We start from the raw sequence: 17238 nt of genomic DNA, 5'->3' as shown, positions 1-17238 counted from the left end.
TTATGCGTTGGAACGAAGCAAACCCCTTCATGTTTTACGATGTCAAGATCCTGGGACCAGCGAAATCAGCTGCACCCGAACCCCACCAGCACGCCCCACCCCATTGTTGCGCAGAGCCAGATCCTGGACCGGTCGAGCCCTTCCAGGATGAAGCTCCCGCGGGGCTCCGCCCATCCCGATCCCGAGAGCCTCATTGGCCAGCCTTCCGCCCGCCATATTTATTCGCCCTCTGGATTTGGCAAGGGAGGTGGGTGGCTCCCTTTCGGGCACTGATTGGTCAAATCGTAAAGAAGGCGAGGGACTCTGCGAGTCTTTATTGGTTTTAAAGATTCAAAATGGGCGGGGAAAGGCAGAGCGACTGGTCTCAGGAGGGAGGCGCATAGTGCGCCGGCGCGTAGTCGGGGACGCCAGGCCTAGGCTTTTGCTAGGGAACCGGCTGTTGTCGCCCCGCCCCCTCGGGGCTTTTTGTCCCGTTAACTGTCCGAGTGGAGGGGCCTCCAGCGCCCGCAGCCATGCCGGTGCGCTTCAAGGTGAGGCCGGGGTCTCGGAGCCTGAGGGCGGCTGCGGGGAGCCGCGGCCCGGCGGGTGTGGGGCGAGGGCGCCGCGCTGGTTTCCTGCGCTGCGCATCTTGGCCCCGCCGAGGCGGCCAGCCCCGAGCGTGCCTGCTGCGGCCCTGGTGGATGCTCACTCCTCGTACCTGGCTCCCTCATGGTTCTCACACACTTCCCAGTTACCGTGTGTGGGGATGTTGGGTGATATTAGGACAGATTCATCTGAGGGGATTCCGAGGAGCGGAGACAGGAGGAACGAAAAGCGACTTCAGTTTGGGACACCTGTGACCCCATCTCACAGTTTAATCCCCCTTCCCTTTAAAACTTAGAAGTGTAAGAATCTCTTAAATAGTTGAGAAATGGGTCGTTAGTAAAAAGAGTTTGGGCAGTACACAGTTTTCACAGTTGTGCATTTGTTTTAGGATTTATTGGAAGGTTCAGGTGTAGCTGTTCAGGGACCAGCACTCTTCAACGTAATAGGTGACCACAGTTTCCATAAATCCTGACTGTAGTTCTTTAAAGGTCTCGTATCTAGAATGGGAGGAAGTTTGTCTTTCTTTGGTTGCTTTTATTAAAATATAAAATGCCTCTAGGCATGATTCAGAATATTGTGTACTTGGTGGGAACTTGGTAGTGATGAGGAGTTAGGTTGCCACAGGTTATCAGATGCACTCACAGTTTGGAATCATAGAACCAGCCCAAAGGGGAGCCTCTCAGATTCCCACTAGCTGTGCCTCAAGTGGTTGTGAGGATTAAAGGATATAACACATGAACTCTTTAGCACAGGGCTGGGTGAACATTAGCTATTATTAAGGAGCTTGTCTGTTTTATCGGTCTTGAGTCTATCAACTCTTTGGAGTTTTGGAAGTTGTTTTTATTGATGTGTGCCTTAAATCAACTTTTATTAATTGCACTACACTCAAATTGTACTTTACATTACAGGGACTGAGTGAATACCAGAGAAACTTTCTGTGGAAAAAGTCATATCTGACAGATTCCTATAATGCCTCGGTGGGACGAAGATACCCATGGGCTGGACTTAGATCAGATCAGCTAGGTAAGTTGATCAAACTAGTAGCCATTATAACTTTAGTAAACCTTGGACTTAGTTTTTACAAAATGATTTATTCAAAATCCAGATGGTCTGATTAACTCATTCATTTATTTAACAAATATTCGATGAATATTCATCGAATATTTGTTAAATAAACATTTAGGGCTGGCATTGTGGCTCAGTGGCAGAGATCTTGCCTCACACATGTAAGGCCCTGGGTTCGATCCTCAGCACCACATAAAAATAAAACAAATAAATAAACAAAATAAAGATATTTAAAATAAATAAATAAATAAACATTTAAATATTTTTGTTTACCATGGCCCCAGACTATCCCAGTATCTAGGGTTATATCACTGAACCAAAGTCCCTTAATTATAGAGATAATAAGCAGTTCAATAAATAAACAGAAATTTCAGGTTATATATAAAATAGTAGGAATGTGAGATAGATAACATGGGAGACAGGTGGACTGGAAGGAAAACATTTTAGATTTGATAGTTGGGGAAGACTTTTCTAAGGAGGTGACATTTGAGCTGGGAACAGAAAACTGAGAGGGGATTAGCCTGGGGAAGAACACTCCCAAAGTCTTGAGGAATGGAAGTGTAGATTAAGTGGCTTGCCTCAGGTTCACAGTAAATGGCAGAGATTTGGAATCAAGTCTGTTTTGTTTAGAGCCCATGAACTCAGAAGGTCACATTCTTATTACACATACTGCCTCCCCATATCCTAGGGAATTCTGAGTCCTGACCAATTTTCCCAGGCATGATGAAAAGAGACAGACTGACTTTATTGTATCTCCCTGTTTAATTTCTCCCTCACTAGAGTATAATATCTCTGAGAGCAGGGCTCTGTCTTCTTGTTTCTTCTCAAAACCTAACTCAGGGCCTTAGAACACTCGACTACTTATTAAAACTGATTTTTGAATGAATGAATAAACTTAAATTTAAATCTATAATAGCTGTATGACCTGGGTCAATTGAGTCCATTTTGCCAAGTGAGATTTAACCCACAGCATAGGATTGTTGTGAGGTATTAAATGAGATATTGCTTATTAGGGCATGTGTATATGTACAGATCAGTGCTTGGTACCTCATGGATGACGTGTGAGAACGACTGATGTATGGTATCTAAGTTCCTTAAATGTTAGATTTTAAAACAGGAAAAGGAAAGACCTATGAGCAGAGTAAAAAGCTTGGGAAGTTACTGAAAATGGGGAGTGTTTCCAGGATTAGGTTTGGGGAACAAAGGAAGAGTGGCTACAGTGTGTGGCTATTTTAGGATTTCTTCTGAAGTATCAGGATGCTTATCCCAACATGACTTCAGAGACTTGGGTGTCCCTTGCTTCCCTGGGAGGGTGTTGGGAATACCCTTCTGCTCATAATCTTCTCTTTCCAAGTGACCAGAAATTCCACATTTTCAAGGTGCCATTATATTAAGAATGCAAAATAAATCTTAAAGTGTAGATATCCTGCCGAAGGCCCAGAGGGATATGAAAAGAGCGTTAACAATTTTTAGCCAGATAGTTGCTCCCATAATATTTTAACTTAGATCAACTACATTTTAAGGGACAGTGATAAAAGGAGACCCTGGGAACAAAGCCACTATAGAACAATGTATGTTTAAAAGGAAGGAATGGTCTGGGGGGGGAATGTCAATGGGAATTTTAAGTAAGGGCAAAGGGTGAAGCCAGAGCTCAGAAATGGAGGTGGGAGGTTAGCAGGGAACAGTGGTAGTTTTGCATAGGACTGAACGTACATTCTAACATTCTGTGTTTATTACCCCTGGGATTTGCTGGCGCTGGAAGACAAGCGTCAGTCTACTTGAGAATCTTCCCTTTACATTTGGTGCACCTACCCAAATCCTGACTTTGTATTAAAACAGAAGTCTAAGGCAGTGTTCTTCAAATTTTTTTGCTTTTATACTTCCTAAAAGAATTTAGAAAATCTTGCTATCCACTCTCATACATTTTTAAATTGATATTCATTTATTTTTATTTATGTTTTTTATAAATAGTTTATAGGAGAGTACTTTCTGGTATATTGTATATTGAATAGATGCTTTACGTATATTTTGTTAAAACATGGGGCTGCCAACTTAGCTCATTCAATTTATGGAAATATTCCTCGTGAAATTGGAAAAGTCATTTCTCACTGGCAAACTGACTAGCCAAATTAGGTATTTCCTGTGAGAAAAAAAAAATTAACTATCTTTTGGTTCAAAGTTAATGAACCAAAAGTTAATTTCACATGACATCCTTCTCATGTGTCTGAATTTTGATTCTAAGATAGGTGGATGGAAAAGATGTGAAAGTGTATTTAATAAGATGCCATTCCTTTGTTATTTCAAGTTTGCCTGTGCTTTTCCTATCATCTATTCTCCCTTGGGAATTATGCTTTCTTGATTGTCCCCTTGTCTCCCCACTCTTGAGATTTTGTTATATCGGGGGGTGATGCATCATAGTAAGTTTCAGTGGGTTGTGAGGCATGCCTGTCTTTTGTAAAGTAGGAATAGGGTGATTATCAAAGGGGCAGTGGGAATGGAACTGCAGGTGGCAGATGCAGCTCTTGGCATAGATCAGTGTAAAGAAAGAGCACATATGGGTTTGAGGATCTGGAAGGTGTTCATTTTTGTTTATTCCCCTGGGAAGTCTTAACCTTATTCATTTGGAGACCATTGGTCTAGGGAAGCTGGTAAGGACAGGAACTCTGGGTTTGACAGATAACACATTTGTGATAGTGGTGATGGAGCTCTTGGTTTTATCTTATCACCAATTCTCTGTCTGCCTTCCTTTTTCTTCCATTTCTGATCTTCACCCTCCTCTCTGCAGCAGTCTTCTTTCTCTTTAAAGAATGACTCCAAACTAGGCCAGTGTCTCAGTGCTGTCATTTGCAGAGCTTCTTTTACCTCAGTAGATGGTGAAGTTTGTGGACATTTGCTTGCCAGACAGAAGTATAGAGAAGTCATATCTTAACTCCCGTTGAAAGGATTCATTATTTCTGCTGCTCAGGAAATCAAAGCAAAAGTAGAACCACAATCCAGCATAATGACATCCCATCCCTTCTCATTTAGGTCTTCTCTGCATAAGAGAAGCTTTGTGCAGAGTTCCAAATTTTGACAGACCAGGGCCCATTGTCCTATTAAGTAGAACAGGAAAGTAATTAGAGACGGAGGCAACATGTCCTCGTTGGCTTGCCAATCTGTTCACCTTTTGATTCTAGTGACTTGTGTAAAGATAACCTGAGCATTGTGACCCCAATTTTTAATTTTTGGTTATGGTTTAGCTTTTAATACTTTGATAAAGCAAAATTAAATATTTTATGTTGAAAAATATACTTAGCTTTATATCCTGATTCTGAAGGAAATTGTGTTTGTGTGTATATGTATATATATCTGTAACTGAATTTTAAATTCCATTTCTTCTTTCATAGGTATTAAGAGTTTTCTTTGTAACTTTGTGGTTTGGTAGCTATTTTTTATACTGTGTTTTGTAGGGATCACCAAAGAGCCAAGTTTTATTTCCAAAAGAAGAGTCCCTCACCATGACACACAGGTTTCAAAATCTCTGGAGTGGAATGGAGCTATCTCAAAGAATGATGTGATTGTATCACCAGAACCTAAAGTCCCAGAAATACCAAAATCACAAGAGATGAAACAAAACAATGTAAACCAAGAAAAAGTTCTCTCACTGGAGGGCTCCAGGGTTCCCAAGAGAACCAGATCTCATTCTGCAGACTCCAGATCTGAAGGAGCTTCATGTGCTGTGGAAAAGAACGAGGATGTAATAACAAACCATGTACCGGTTAATGAAAATGTGGAACTGGAACATTCTACCAAGCTTCTTTCCGAAAATGTAGATGATGGGGTAGGCATATTCATTGTACTTTTTTTTCAGAAGCCTAGAATTCTTTATTGGTTTTAACATCACTTCACTAATATTACATTTTGTGTTTAAAAATTTTCCCTTGTTTTTTGTCTGTGGTATAATTGATAAAGAGGCTGTTGACTTCAGTTAGTAAGAATGGTTCTATTCTTCATACTCGATATTTTGAATTGGTTTTACTAGGATAGGCCTTCATTGGGTAAACAGCCTGCCTCTGGATTTTAGTCATCAAAATCGGCACCTGAGTCCTAAGGGAGAGATCAAGTTGAGACAGAAAGGGAGTAGGCCATTACTTCTGGCAGAGGTGCTGAGCTGACTTCTACCCATCCCCATTTCGGTTTCTTATTGTATACCAGCAAGAAAACAAACCGAATCTCAGTTGACCAAATGCAAAAGGAAGGAGAGTTCTGGCTGGCTGTTAAAGATCTTGCAGTTCTGCTCTCTTTTGTCACAGCTGGCCTGCCACTGTTCCCTGTGAGCACATAAGCAGAGGCTCAGGGGCTCCTTTGTGGGATCTCATTGCCTTCAATCCATGGCTCCTTCCTTGTTTCAAGTCCACCACTGACTGGAACCCTGCAGAGGCACTTCAGAGTGCTGGAGAAGCATCTGTGGCTTGTTGAGAAAACTAGGGGTGCAGGGGAATCAAGGAAGGTGATGTGTGAGTTTGGTGGGCAGGGGAAGTGGGTGTCCATATAAATAATGTGTGGATTAGAAAAGGTACTGTTTTTTTTTTTTTTTTTTTGGTAATAGATTTAATTATGAGTGATTGGTAGGAAGGGACTGAGAGATGGTGCCTTTTTCTGGGGTGCATAATAGTCCATTGACAGTATTAAGAGTAGAATTTGAAATAGTTTAACAGTTTAAAGATTTCTTTTTGTGTGTTTCTAAGCACAATTGAAAAGAAAGTTTTGAGTAGAAATTTTTAATGGCTTTGAATGATTTTTTTTTTCTTCTAACAGGTGGATAGACTTCTACGAAAGAAAGCTGGATTGACAGTTGTTCCTTCACATAATGCCTTGAGAAATTCTGAATATCAAAGGCAGTTTGTTTGGAAGACCTCTAAAGAAACTGTTCCAGTGTTTGCAGCCAATGAGGTAGTTTAAAGGATGTAATACGTTTCTAAGTATCATCATCTGATGTAGTGATGCAAATTTACATAGAATTAAAAGCCAAAAGAAATTTGGTACTTAAGTAGGCCCAGAGGTAGGTTCTAGAAAACTGAGAATGAGAGTTTTGCTAAAATCCTCTTATTACATATGATTTATAGCAGTAATATTATACTGTCCTAGGCTACTGATGATCATTGTTGCCAGATCCATCACATACACTAATTATGAGACAGGGTAATGAAAACTTGGGGAACTGGTAAGTTTTTGCATGCTAAAAGATTTTTTTACTAAAAAATTTCATTAAATTGATTTTATTCTAAAATGTTGTGCTTAGTTGACTAATATTTTTGCATTTTTCTGTCTTTTAAGAAAGACATAACTAGTTCGGATATATATTTTAATAAATATAAAATACACTGAAGTAACACAAGATATGTAACTTTGTTTTGTATCAGGTGAATAATAATAATAATTGACAGTTTATAAAATTTAAAATGTGATATTAGATTTCATTATACTCTTGCACAGTTTTAGATATTCTGCTGTTTTATTGCTACCATCTTCTAGATATTTCTTAGGATCTGAACCCTTGTTTATTTTCTTAACCATACTTCCAGGCCTAGGTAGGAAATAGCTCTACTTCCAGGACCCTTGAGAACTTAGCCTTTTCTTTTTCCTGGTCTTTGTGTTTGTCTTCATTAAATACACACACTGTTTCACACCCCCTCACATTCATTTTTTCCTGTACTGCAACATTCACTTGTATACTTTATATACCTCTAAAAATTAAGACGAAAGGGTAATTGGATTCTGCAGGACGACAATGTCATTTATCTTACACTAAGAAAATAACACCAGTGACTGCATACATTGTGGCAGTTTTGGGCTTATTGAAACTTATAACATTATAAGAACATATTAACCTAGTATAGGTTTAGTACTTTTTCTGCTTGTTCACAGATATTCTTGGATTTTAATTACCTAAAAAATTACTTTATGACCTGAAAATTGTAATTGTTCAGTTTTCATGGAATATTTGATTCATAAACTAAAGTTGATTCAAATCAGAACCATATTGACAAGTTTTACATGTCAGCGAAAGCATTGTGTAGAAATGTTATTTTTATAGTATCAAAAATACAACATGAAATAAATCACTAGCAATATCTTCACTAGTAATCTTATTACTTTTGTTAGGGTGTTAAAGAATTCTTTTGGAAGCAAATGTTCTTTGTAAGTCAAAAGCATATCAGTTTCAGGGTCTTTGACTTGAAGAGCTCTATGATAAGCTTTCATTACTTGTTGTTGGAACCTCTAATAGAGCTATTCAGTTCTATTTTATCAGACACCTGTCCCCTGAAAGGATGTTTTATATTAAATATGTAAAGGAGTCAGAACAGTTTTCGGCTGAAAAGTCCTTGAGGTTGTCTTGTATTAAAAAAGGCGTACTGCTTGGATTAGATCTGAATGAAGATGTGCAGTTCAGCATTTTAAAGTAACAATACTGTAGAACTTACTTGAACTCCTACTTATTCCATTTGTCTTCCTTGTAATACCATAAGATTGAAACCATATGATAAAACATTAAGGATAAAATGAAACATTTAATGTAATTTCCCAAATTTTTTTCTTGCTTAACGAAAAAGGTAAAAATAAGTAAGCAATGGAAAAACTCAATCAAACACATCTGGTATTCAAAATATTAAGAATTTTATATTGTTATGAGAAAATTTATGTAAAGGAGGGACAAAACTTGTACAAAAACAATTACAATTTTATTTATATAATTCAAATATTTCTATTTTACTTACGGGAGGTTGGAGGTAGGTAAATGGGAAGAAAAGATAAAACACAAGTGTGGTTTATTACTTATTTTGTCTTAAGCATTATTTTGATTACAGTTACTATTAATTAGACATATGAAGTGAAATGACAGTCATATATAATTTTGCTTTTTTTAATCTTATAATTCAACTTTATGTTTTTTTTTTTAAAAAGCACAGACCTAAATTCTGTATTAACTGACAAAAAATCTAAACTAAACTAATTTTTGTTTTAAGGTTTTCCACAATAAAGCCCAATTTGTTCCACAATTCAAAGGTAATTCAATTGTCCATGAAACTGAATACAAAAGAAATTTCAAAGGTTTATCTCCAGTGAAAGAACCAAAATTAAGAAATGATTTGAAAGAAAACGAAAATCTTGAAACAGTATCTCCTGAAAAGAAGGTATTCATTGATTCTTAACCTTCAAACAAACAAATCCCCATGATTAGATCCCTTCTTTCCTTTCTTCTTTTCTTTGCTAGTGCATTTATTTATTTGTTTGTTCATCATATGTCAGATGCTCATCAAGTACTTACATGGAGCCAGGCACTGGGTCAGTGCAGAGACTACAGGGATGACAAACATACCAAGTCCCAAGCAACTCCTAGGCTAGTGGGACACATATATATAAGTAATTAAAAATAATATGGCTGGGTTCGGTGGTGCACACTGGTAATCCCAGGGACTAGGGAGACTGAGGCAGGAGTATCTCAAGTTCAAAGCCAGCCTCAGCAAAAGCAAGGCACTAAGAAATTCAGTGAGACCCTGTCTCTAAATAAAATACAAAATCAGGCTCAGTGGTCAAGTGTCCCAGAGTTCAGTTGCTAGCATCCCTCACCCCAAAAAATAATGTAGTGTGATGAACTTTAGCAATACAGCAGGTAAGTATACTATCTGATATCAAATGATTGACCTTACAGTAATGTAAGCTGTAAGTATAACAGGAAAAATAAAAACACATATTATAAATTAAGTAATAGAAATTAAACAGAAACACATACATATGTGTTTTAAACCAAAACCTTAGCATGCTAAGTTATAACTAGTATAATTCACATCTCTTATACACAATATAACAGTTATACACAATATAACATTTGCTTCACTATGTGAAATTATACCCATTTTGAGTAACAGCATCAGACTAAAATCATAAATGACAGGAAAATGAAATATGTTATTTTTGAGTCTCCTGTAATGTTGATAACCTGATACTTTATGGTTTCTATAATAAGTGTGTGACTAAAAGTAAAATTATATGTGTGTATGTATTTGGATTTTTTTTTTTAACTGTGACATTCTTTGGGAAAAATGTTAAGTTACTCAATAAAGCATTGTGGTAACTTATTCATCAGAATTTACATCTAATTACTGTAACAATTAAATGTAAATTTAGAACGTCAAAGAAATCTGCAATCACTCTTCAATATGTAATAACATTAAGTTTGATTATTTAGATGTGTATTTGTTATTCTTCCCTAGCAAAGGGTCTAAATTGTTTCTTGTTAGAAAATGAAACCATATCCTGCGTTATATTTCCCCGAAACTAACTAGATATATTGGTTTCAAAACTTGTTGATTTGTTGTGACTTCTGTTATCTTTAGTGTTTAAAGCCTGCTTCTAAAAACAGAAATGGAATATAATATCCATGCTTAACTTTTTAACATCTGTGTGTTTACTTTATAATATATTTGAAGCATAAAATCTTAAATTATTTCCATTTTAGTGTAATAAAACAGATGATCTTTTAAAATTAGAAGCAGAGATGGCATCGAAGGACTCAAACCAGCCTAAAAAGAAGCTTGCTTCTTGGAGACATCAGAGGCTTGGGTATGTATTTTAGAAAAATATCATGGTATTTAGATGGTGAACATAGTGGAATATTTACCTTCATTTCCTCTCTGTTAGGAAGGTGAATTCTGAGTATAAAGCAAAATTTCTGAGCCCAGCTCAGTATTTATATAAAGGTGGAGCTTGGACATGTGCAAAGGAAAATGTGCCAGATCAGGTGAGTGTGTTATTTCCCCTTTGCTTTCTGTCTGTGTACCAATTTAATTTCACAATGAGGTTTAATAACAGAGACTATAGCCTAAAGATGCACTATAGCATACTTTTAGAGTATAGTACTAAAAATATCAGGAACTTCAAGCTGTATGCATTAGAATATAATTTATCAATGTGTTTACTATTTTTATAACAAAAGTCTTGTTAGAGATTAATATTTATTATTAACCTGTTTAAAGTTAAAATTTTTTTTTGCAATAAAACATTTGATTATTTTAATAAATTCAATTTACAGAATTGTAGCACCATAGATTTGATTCTTTTATGGCGTTCAAACCTCCAGTCAGTGTGTATGTAACATTACTGTCTCTAGGCAAAAGGAAGGTGAAGCCTGAGTTCTTAGAAGTTTGAGTTTTAGTGTTGGGGTACCCTGATATAAGGGAGAAACTTTGGGGATTTAAAGATAGGTCTGAGGAAAGGGTAATTATTCCCTAAAACTGAGAATTGTTACTTGTCTGGAGTTTCTAATAGGCAAAGGATAAGCAAAGGAGTTATCATTTAATTAGTATCTTTAAAACTATATCTTGAAAGTTTTTTTTCCTTCCTTTTCTGTGTGCATAAACTAAATTAAAACATTTTTTGTTAGATACTGGTAAACATTCTTCTTCCCCCAACATTCTCAAGAGAGGGTAATTTGAATGGGTAAAGAATCTCTTACTTAGCTCAGTCCTTAAAACCATTGCCGAGGGCTGCATGGCTTCACTCCTAGTGAAAGTTCTGGTACTTTGAGCTTCTGGTTCTTTAAGCTGGCAGCTCCCAGACACATTGCTTGGCCTCTTCTGGGATTTGATTAGTTCTAGGAGTTACTTGATTAATCTTCTACCATGGTTGCTCTTGGTGCTTTTCTACCTAATCATGGCTCAGTGGTAGTATAGGCAGAGTAAGACACAAAGCTCCAGCTGTCCCAGATTTTATCTGGGGCAGCATTCATCTGTTCACCCTAGTGAAATCAAGTTAAAAAGTTGAGCATCAAAAGCAGCCCTGATGGAAGAAGAATTAAGGCAACTAAATTATTTTTTATTGTTATATTCTTTATTATCTTCTTTTATTGGTACATTCTAATTATACATAATAGTGGGATTTGTTTTTACATATTTGTATGTGTATACAATATAACAATGTAATTTGGTCAGTTTTGTTTCCCAGTACCTCCCTCTCTCTCCTTTCTTCCCTCCCACTGGTTTCCTTCCTCTATTCTACTGGTCTCCTTATGCTCCCCTCCTGCCCCACCTACCACCCCGCTGCTTTTTTTTTTTTTTTTTTTTTTGCTCTAACTTCCACACCTGAGATAAAACACATAAAATTGTTTTATAAAGTACTTATTGACCTTTGACTTTCAGAGTTTAGCTTATTTCACTTATCATAATACTTCCTTCAGCTAAACTCTTGAGCTGTTTAAGAGTGTCCCATATCTTGGCAAGGAATTCTGTGCTCTGTGATGGGGCCAGGGGAAAAGTCAAGGACACAGGCAGAACACATATGGTCACTGAGGTGGCCACTACATAGGGTTGGCTGCTGACCTGTCATGCTTGGGCACTTTACTAGAGGGAGATGGTGAGAAGCTCTTGTTTTGGAAAGATTATCTCCTAGTCTCTGAGGCATCTTTACACTAAGATGAATTGGTATTTAGGCCTCATGTCTAAACATTTAATGGACTGAGAGGATTGTTATGTTGAAGTCATGAAAAGATGAAATTCCTGATATTTCCATGATGGAAAGGAACTTTGATGTAAATTTAAGATGTTATTTTCAAGGTTTCCTGTTGTGATATCCTGTAATCAACTGTTTGATTTATTAATTGCTACTGCTATTTGTAAATATTTAAACTAGAAGCATAGTTTGTCTTAAGTTCTTTGAGAAAAATAATTTTAAAAAGTAAATTGGAATTTGAAAGGAATTAAAAATTTTCTCTAATAAGTTAGTCATCAGTGATATTAGTAAGTTTTTGTTAACCAGGTTATAGACATTTAATGTAGGCCATATTTTATTTAAAATCTTAGATCCCTCCCCTCCACCCAAAGACATTTACTGTATGTGGCTGATAATGAGGTGCCTAAATATAAGGTTCTCTGTCACTTCCCTTCCTAATATTTAATGCACCATTCATATTCTTTGAATGCACTTTGACATAAGTGACCTTTATCATGAAAATATTGTCACTTTTTGAGTCATGTTACAGTTTTTAAGTCCACATATCATCTTCATTTTCTTTTATATTGTGGAAACGTGGTATTTATTGTCAAGTCACTGGGTGTTTTGTCCTAAGTTCACTTAATACCTTAGTGGTAGGCTTTGTCAGGTGTTTTATGTTTGTCATCTCTGTAATATAACCACTTATACAATTGTTTTATGAAGTACTTATTTAAAAGATTATTTTTAATAACTGCTAAGAGAAATAATAACAACCAAGAGTTGCAATTGTTAGATCCTTGCCCTCAGAAAAATTACTGAATTGTGTTAAATTTATTTTTTGCTCGATTGTTCGGTAATCTTTTGGTCAGCAAACATTGGTTGAGGTAATGTGAGGACACATTAGAATAGGACAAGTAGGACTTTGAAGATAAAGTCCCACATTCAAGAGTCAACTTATAATTTGACAGATGTAAGGACTAGATATAAAGTGACTCCTCTTTTTGGAGGCATGATTTATTTTTATTTTTTTATTTTGAGATAGGGTCTTGCTAAGTTGTTCAGGTCCGCACTGAATTGCTGAGGCTGGCTTTGAATTTGCGAGTCTCCTGCCTCAGGTTTTTGAGCTGCTGGGATTACAGGTGTGCATCACTGCACCCAACTGAGGCATGATTTTTGAGAAAAAATATTTTTTCCTTCCAGTTTTCTGAATTTGATTTTTCTGAATATAAACTTCAAATGACTTAATTTAATGCTTAGTTTGGAAAAAGTAATTAAATAATGAAAACATCCTACTTATAGCATTTATATCATAAAATCTGATGGCATTACTTAACCCAGAAAGATCTGTGTATATTGTTTTAGGTTGGGAATGGTTTATATCTTTCCTTTTTAGTGGTTCTGATGGTGGTTGTAGGGGTCATTCTTAATCTACATTATTGATTTTTTTTTTCTCTTTCTAGTAGAACACTTTACTTTGGGAGATGTCAACCTTTTAACTTCTCAGTTTTAGAATTCTAGAAGTTTAAAGGATTGTATTTGTGAAAACAGCATCAGCACTGAGATTATTCATAAAGATTGCTAATAAAGAAAATTTAATGCATTAAGTTTTAAATGTCAGTAAAAATGGGAAACTAAAACTTTACAGAATTTCTATAAACTATCTCCTCTCCTTCCTTTCTAAATATAATTGGTATCAAAACTGAATCACTGTGTACATAGAGGGACTCTTCATCCATTCTCTCATTGAACAAGCAATAAGCTGCTTCCACATGGAGAGAATGCAGCCTCCTCTATTGCTCCTTCCACTCTTTCACACATGGCAGTACTGATTGGACCCCCTCTTGAACCTCTTCTTAAGTTTATAGCTCACTGGTTTATTATGACATAGACTTGCCAATATTAGAATATTTAGGTACAGGTTGGCCTCCTTTATTGGATTAGAAACCCATTGAGTACAAGGGAGTTTCTTGCTTATCTCTGACTGTTAGCTCTGCAGCTCAGGCCTACTTCTCATCCATACTCAGAACAGGTTATGATGAAATCAGTGCTTAAATGCTACATTCCCCCTCACTCAAGGAGTTCATAGGTTAATGGAAGAGATCTTTGAGAACACAGAGCAGGAAGTGATACTAAAGCATGCAGACTTTCTGTAGGTAATAGAGAGGCCATGAAGCATATGGAATGTATTTCCTAGACATACAGTCAGGAGTATGTCAAGGCACTGTATAACACGGTTGCGGTGCATTCAGATACACTGGTTAGACATTCAACAGACAACCCATGTGTTTCAGTTCTGCCTGTTAATGACAAACCCCCTACAAGATATTTTCTTTAAAGTGCAGGAGTTGAAAGAAATGAAAAATGAGCATACTTGGATTTTGGGGGGGCAGTGAAGAAAACAATTTTTAAAATTCTCCTTTAGGATTCTTTTTCAGGTTCAGCTCAGAGCATTAGGGCTTTGCAGGGATCATGTGGCTTCTTATGCCATAGGTGCTGTTTTTTGCTTTGTCTATTTCCTTTGAAATGTAACACTTTCAATCTGTTTGCTTTCAAAAGAGTGTCTTGTTAAGAAACTGAGGATATGTTTCTTCAGTGGCTTTTGCATTGCCAAGTTTCATTCTTTTTTTTTTTTTTTGCCTCTAAGTGAAATGAAAACATTTCTATCACAATATCCTGACAGTCTTTTAATGCTAATGGTATATTTTATGATTAAAAAAGTTATAGTTTTTTCAAGAATAAATAAAGATTTTAAGTAAAATTTTAAGGGTAAAACTTTGATGTATTTATTTTTTTACATTGTGCAATTGTATTTAGTGAAGCCAGCAGGTGGCAGTATAATGTATAAAATAAAAGGATTTCCAATGGGTATGTATAGGGCTTCTTTTCATATGAAAATGTTATTTGCATATTAGGGAATTCAAATTACATTAACATTCTTTTTATATCTTGTCATCTTGTTGAATATATTATAGTTATTATTTTGTTGGAATTTCTTTTTTTAAAATCTTTTTAGGTATATATGACAGTAGAGTATATTTTGACATATTATCCATACATGGAGTATAACTTATTCAAATTAATCCCATTCCCATTCTCATGGTGGTACATCATGTGGTGGAATTTCTTTTTAATTGTATACTTAGTACCTTTTTAAAAAAGTTAAGGTTGCTGACTTTAAGGGAATTGAGGGATTTGGAGAGGGAAACTCACAACTCTTTCAGTGGGGTCTTCTATAGTAGTAGCATATAAAGATGTAAATAAAGCCAGTGGGAGTTTCTGGCATTTAAGTACTTTTCTAGAGGTGGGGAGATGGGAATAGGGATCAGATTACTTGCCACCAATGGTATCCCAGCCATGCAAGAATGTGACTGGTTTTCAAGATAATAGTTACTGAATTAATTATTACTAAAAATATTAATAAACACTGTTTGACAAGTTTGGTATATATTTATAAGGAGGAATAATGAGTATAGTATTTCATTATTATTCATTATTTAATTAATATTCAGTTATGGCACTAACCTATCATTAAGTATGTTTCTGTATTCCTCCCCTAGGGTTCTCTAAATGCCATGTGGTATGCAGAGGTTGGTTGCTTTTGAGTTTTTTTAAAACTGTAATAATGCATCAAATTCTTGTCTAATTTAAGTTGGAATAAAAAGTAGTTGTCAGTATTTTTCTTAGCTCCTAAAAATTTCTCCTTGCCTGCTGGTCTGAAATAAAATACCTGCATCATGCTTTAGCTTGATTATTTTAATTTTTGCTTATGTGCACATAGTCTGATGACAGTATGTGGCTATTTTCACCTTCTTTTCTCCTTGGTCCCTGACTGTATTTGTACAGTGTTTGCTACTTTGTGATATTTATAAAGCAGCATTTACCATAATGGATGTTGTCTGAATCTCCTGCATAGGTTAAAGAACTCCGAGAGAAGGCTGAGTTTTATAGGAAACGAATTCAGGGAACACATTTTTCTCGGGACCACTTGAATCAGATTCTGTCTGATAAAAACTGCTGTTGGGATGTCTCCTCAACCACAAGCTCGGAGGGAACCATTAGTAGCAACATCAAAGCCTTAGATCTTGCAGGGTGAGATTTTTTTGTGGTTGTTGAAAAAGTATGTTGTAGCTTATATGAATCATGGAGTGATATAGAAAGATGACATGCCTACTCAAAATTTATCTTTTGGTCAAATAAAATAGTTTTTAGTTATTACAGTATATCAATATAATCATGTACACCAAATTAATCTATAAATTTGAATTGTACTACATTTGACTTAAAAATGTATCACAAAATCTAGTATTTAATAATGTATTGAAAAGATAAATTTAAAATATAAAATTTGGATTGGTGTATTTGGTCCCAAGTATACTTGAATTTGTGCATAACATCAATTTATTAACTGAGCAAGTCAACTTGAGATATGGTAACTTTCATTTATATTCTATGAAATGAACTTTTACTTAGAAATTTTTGTTTAATATCTAGACAAGGCAATATTTGTGGAAAACATATAGCTCTAAACAGTGGAAGGAAATGATGAGCTCAATATAATTAGTATTAACTGGAAAGCTCAAGCTACTCAAATTTAAAACAAAGCTTATTTTGTTATGCAGAGATCCTACAAGTCATAAGACTTTGCAGAAGTGTCCTGGTACAAAACCAGAAGAAAAAAGAGACATCTTGGAAGAACAGCCCCAGAAAAATACCATGGAGGAAATGGGCATGTCAGATGCTCCCACCGTGCCTGTTAGAAGGCGGCTGGCTTGGGATGCAGAGAATACTGGTGAAGACACAGAGAAACAGCCCAGCAGGGAGAAAGAACAGGAAGAGGAAAGGGAAAGAGACAAACAGGTATATATGGGAGAGCCAGAGAAGATGGAAGTGCACGAGGCATCTAAGGCAGACAAGATAAAAGAAGGGTGAGAGTTTTAAATTTATCAATGTATAGAATAGTATACATGACTAATATGTATTTGATTTGTTACTAAGTATAATAAATATAAAAATATACTTTATGTATACTATAAAATAAATATAAATATACTATAAATTTAAAATATATTTTAAATTTGTGACTAATAAATAGTAGATTTTACTTTAACGTCACCAAGT

General features: G+C 35.9%; 1 protein-coding gene across 3 annotated transcripts in view; it reads left to right on the top strand.

The window, feature by feature from the left end:
• Nucleotides 1-407: 407 nt before the first annotated feature.
• The window catches only part of Mdm1 (Mdm1 nuclear protein), a 29552-nt gene continuing 12721 nt past the window's right edge, over nucleotides 408-17238 (top strand). The window contains exons 1-10 of one of the 3 annotated variants that reach the window (XM_076853083.1): nucleotides 408-530; nucleotides 1494-1608; nucleotides 5100-5470; nucleotides 6448-6582; nucleotides 8658-8825; nucleotides 10151-10254; nucleotides 10333-10432; nucleotides 15678-15707; nucleotides 16034-16209; nucleotides 16740-17045. In XM_076853083.1, the coding sequence (XP_076709198.1) occupies nucleotides 513-530; nucleotides 1494-1608; nucleotides 5100-5470; nucleotides 6448-6582; nucleotides 8658-8825; nucleotides 10151-10254; nucleotides 10333-10432; nucleotides 15678-15707; nucleotides 16034-16209; nucleotides 16740-17045 (1523 nt within the window). In that variant the 5' untranslated portion in view covers nucleotides 408-512. Of the gene's footprint in view, nucleotides 531-1493; nucleotides 1609-5099; nucleotides 5471-6447; nucleotides 6583-8657; nucleotides 8826-10150; nucleotides 10255-10332; nucleotides 10433-15677; nucleotides 15708-16033; nucleotides 16210-16739; nucleotides 17046-17238 lie in introns of those variants that run through there. The other 2 variants (XM_076853084.1, XM_076853085.1) reach the window with 2 other exon arrangements.

The sequence above is a fragment of the Callospermophilus lateralis genome, chromosome 4 (genome assembly GCF_048772815.1).
Source record: "Callospermophilus lateralis isolate mCalLat2 chromosome 4, mCalLat2.hap1, whole genome shotgun sequence".
In the NCBI taxonomy this organism is placed as follows: domain Eukaryota; kingdom Metazoa; phylum Chordata; class Mammalia; order Rodentia; family Sciuridae; genus Callospermophilus; species Callospermophilus lateralis.
Note: the sequence above shows the minus strand (reverse complement) of the source record. Positions and strands in the feature narration are given on the sequence as shown.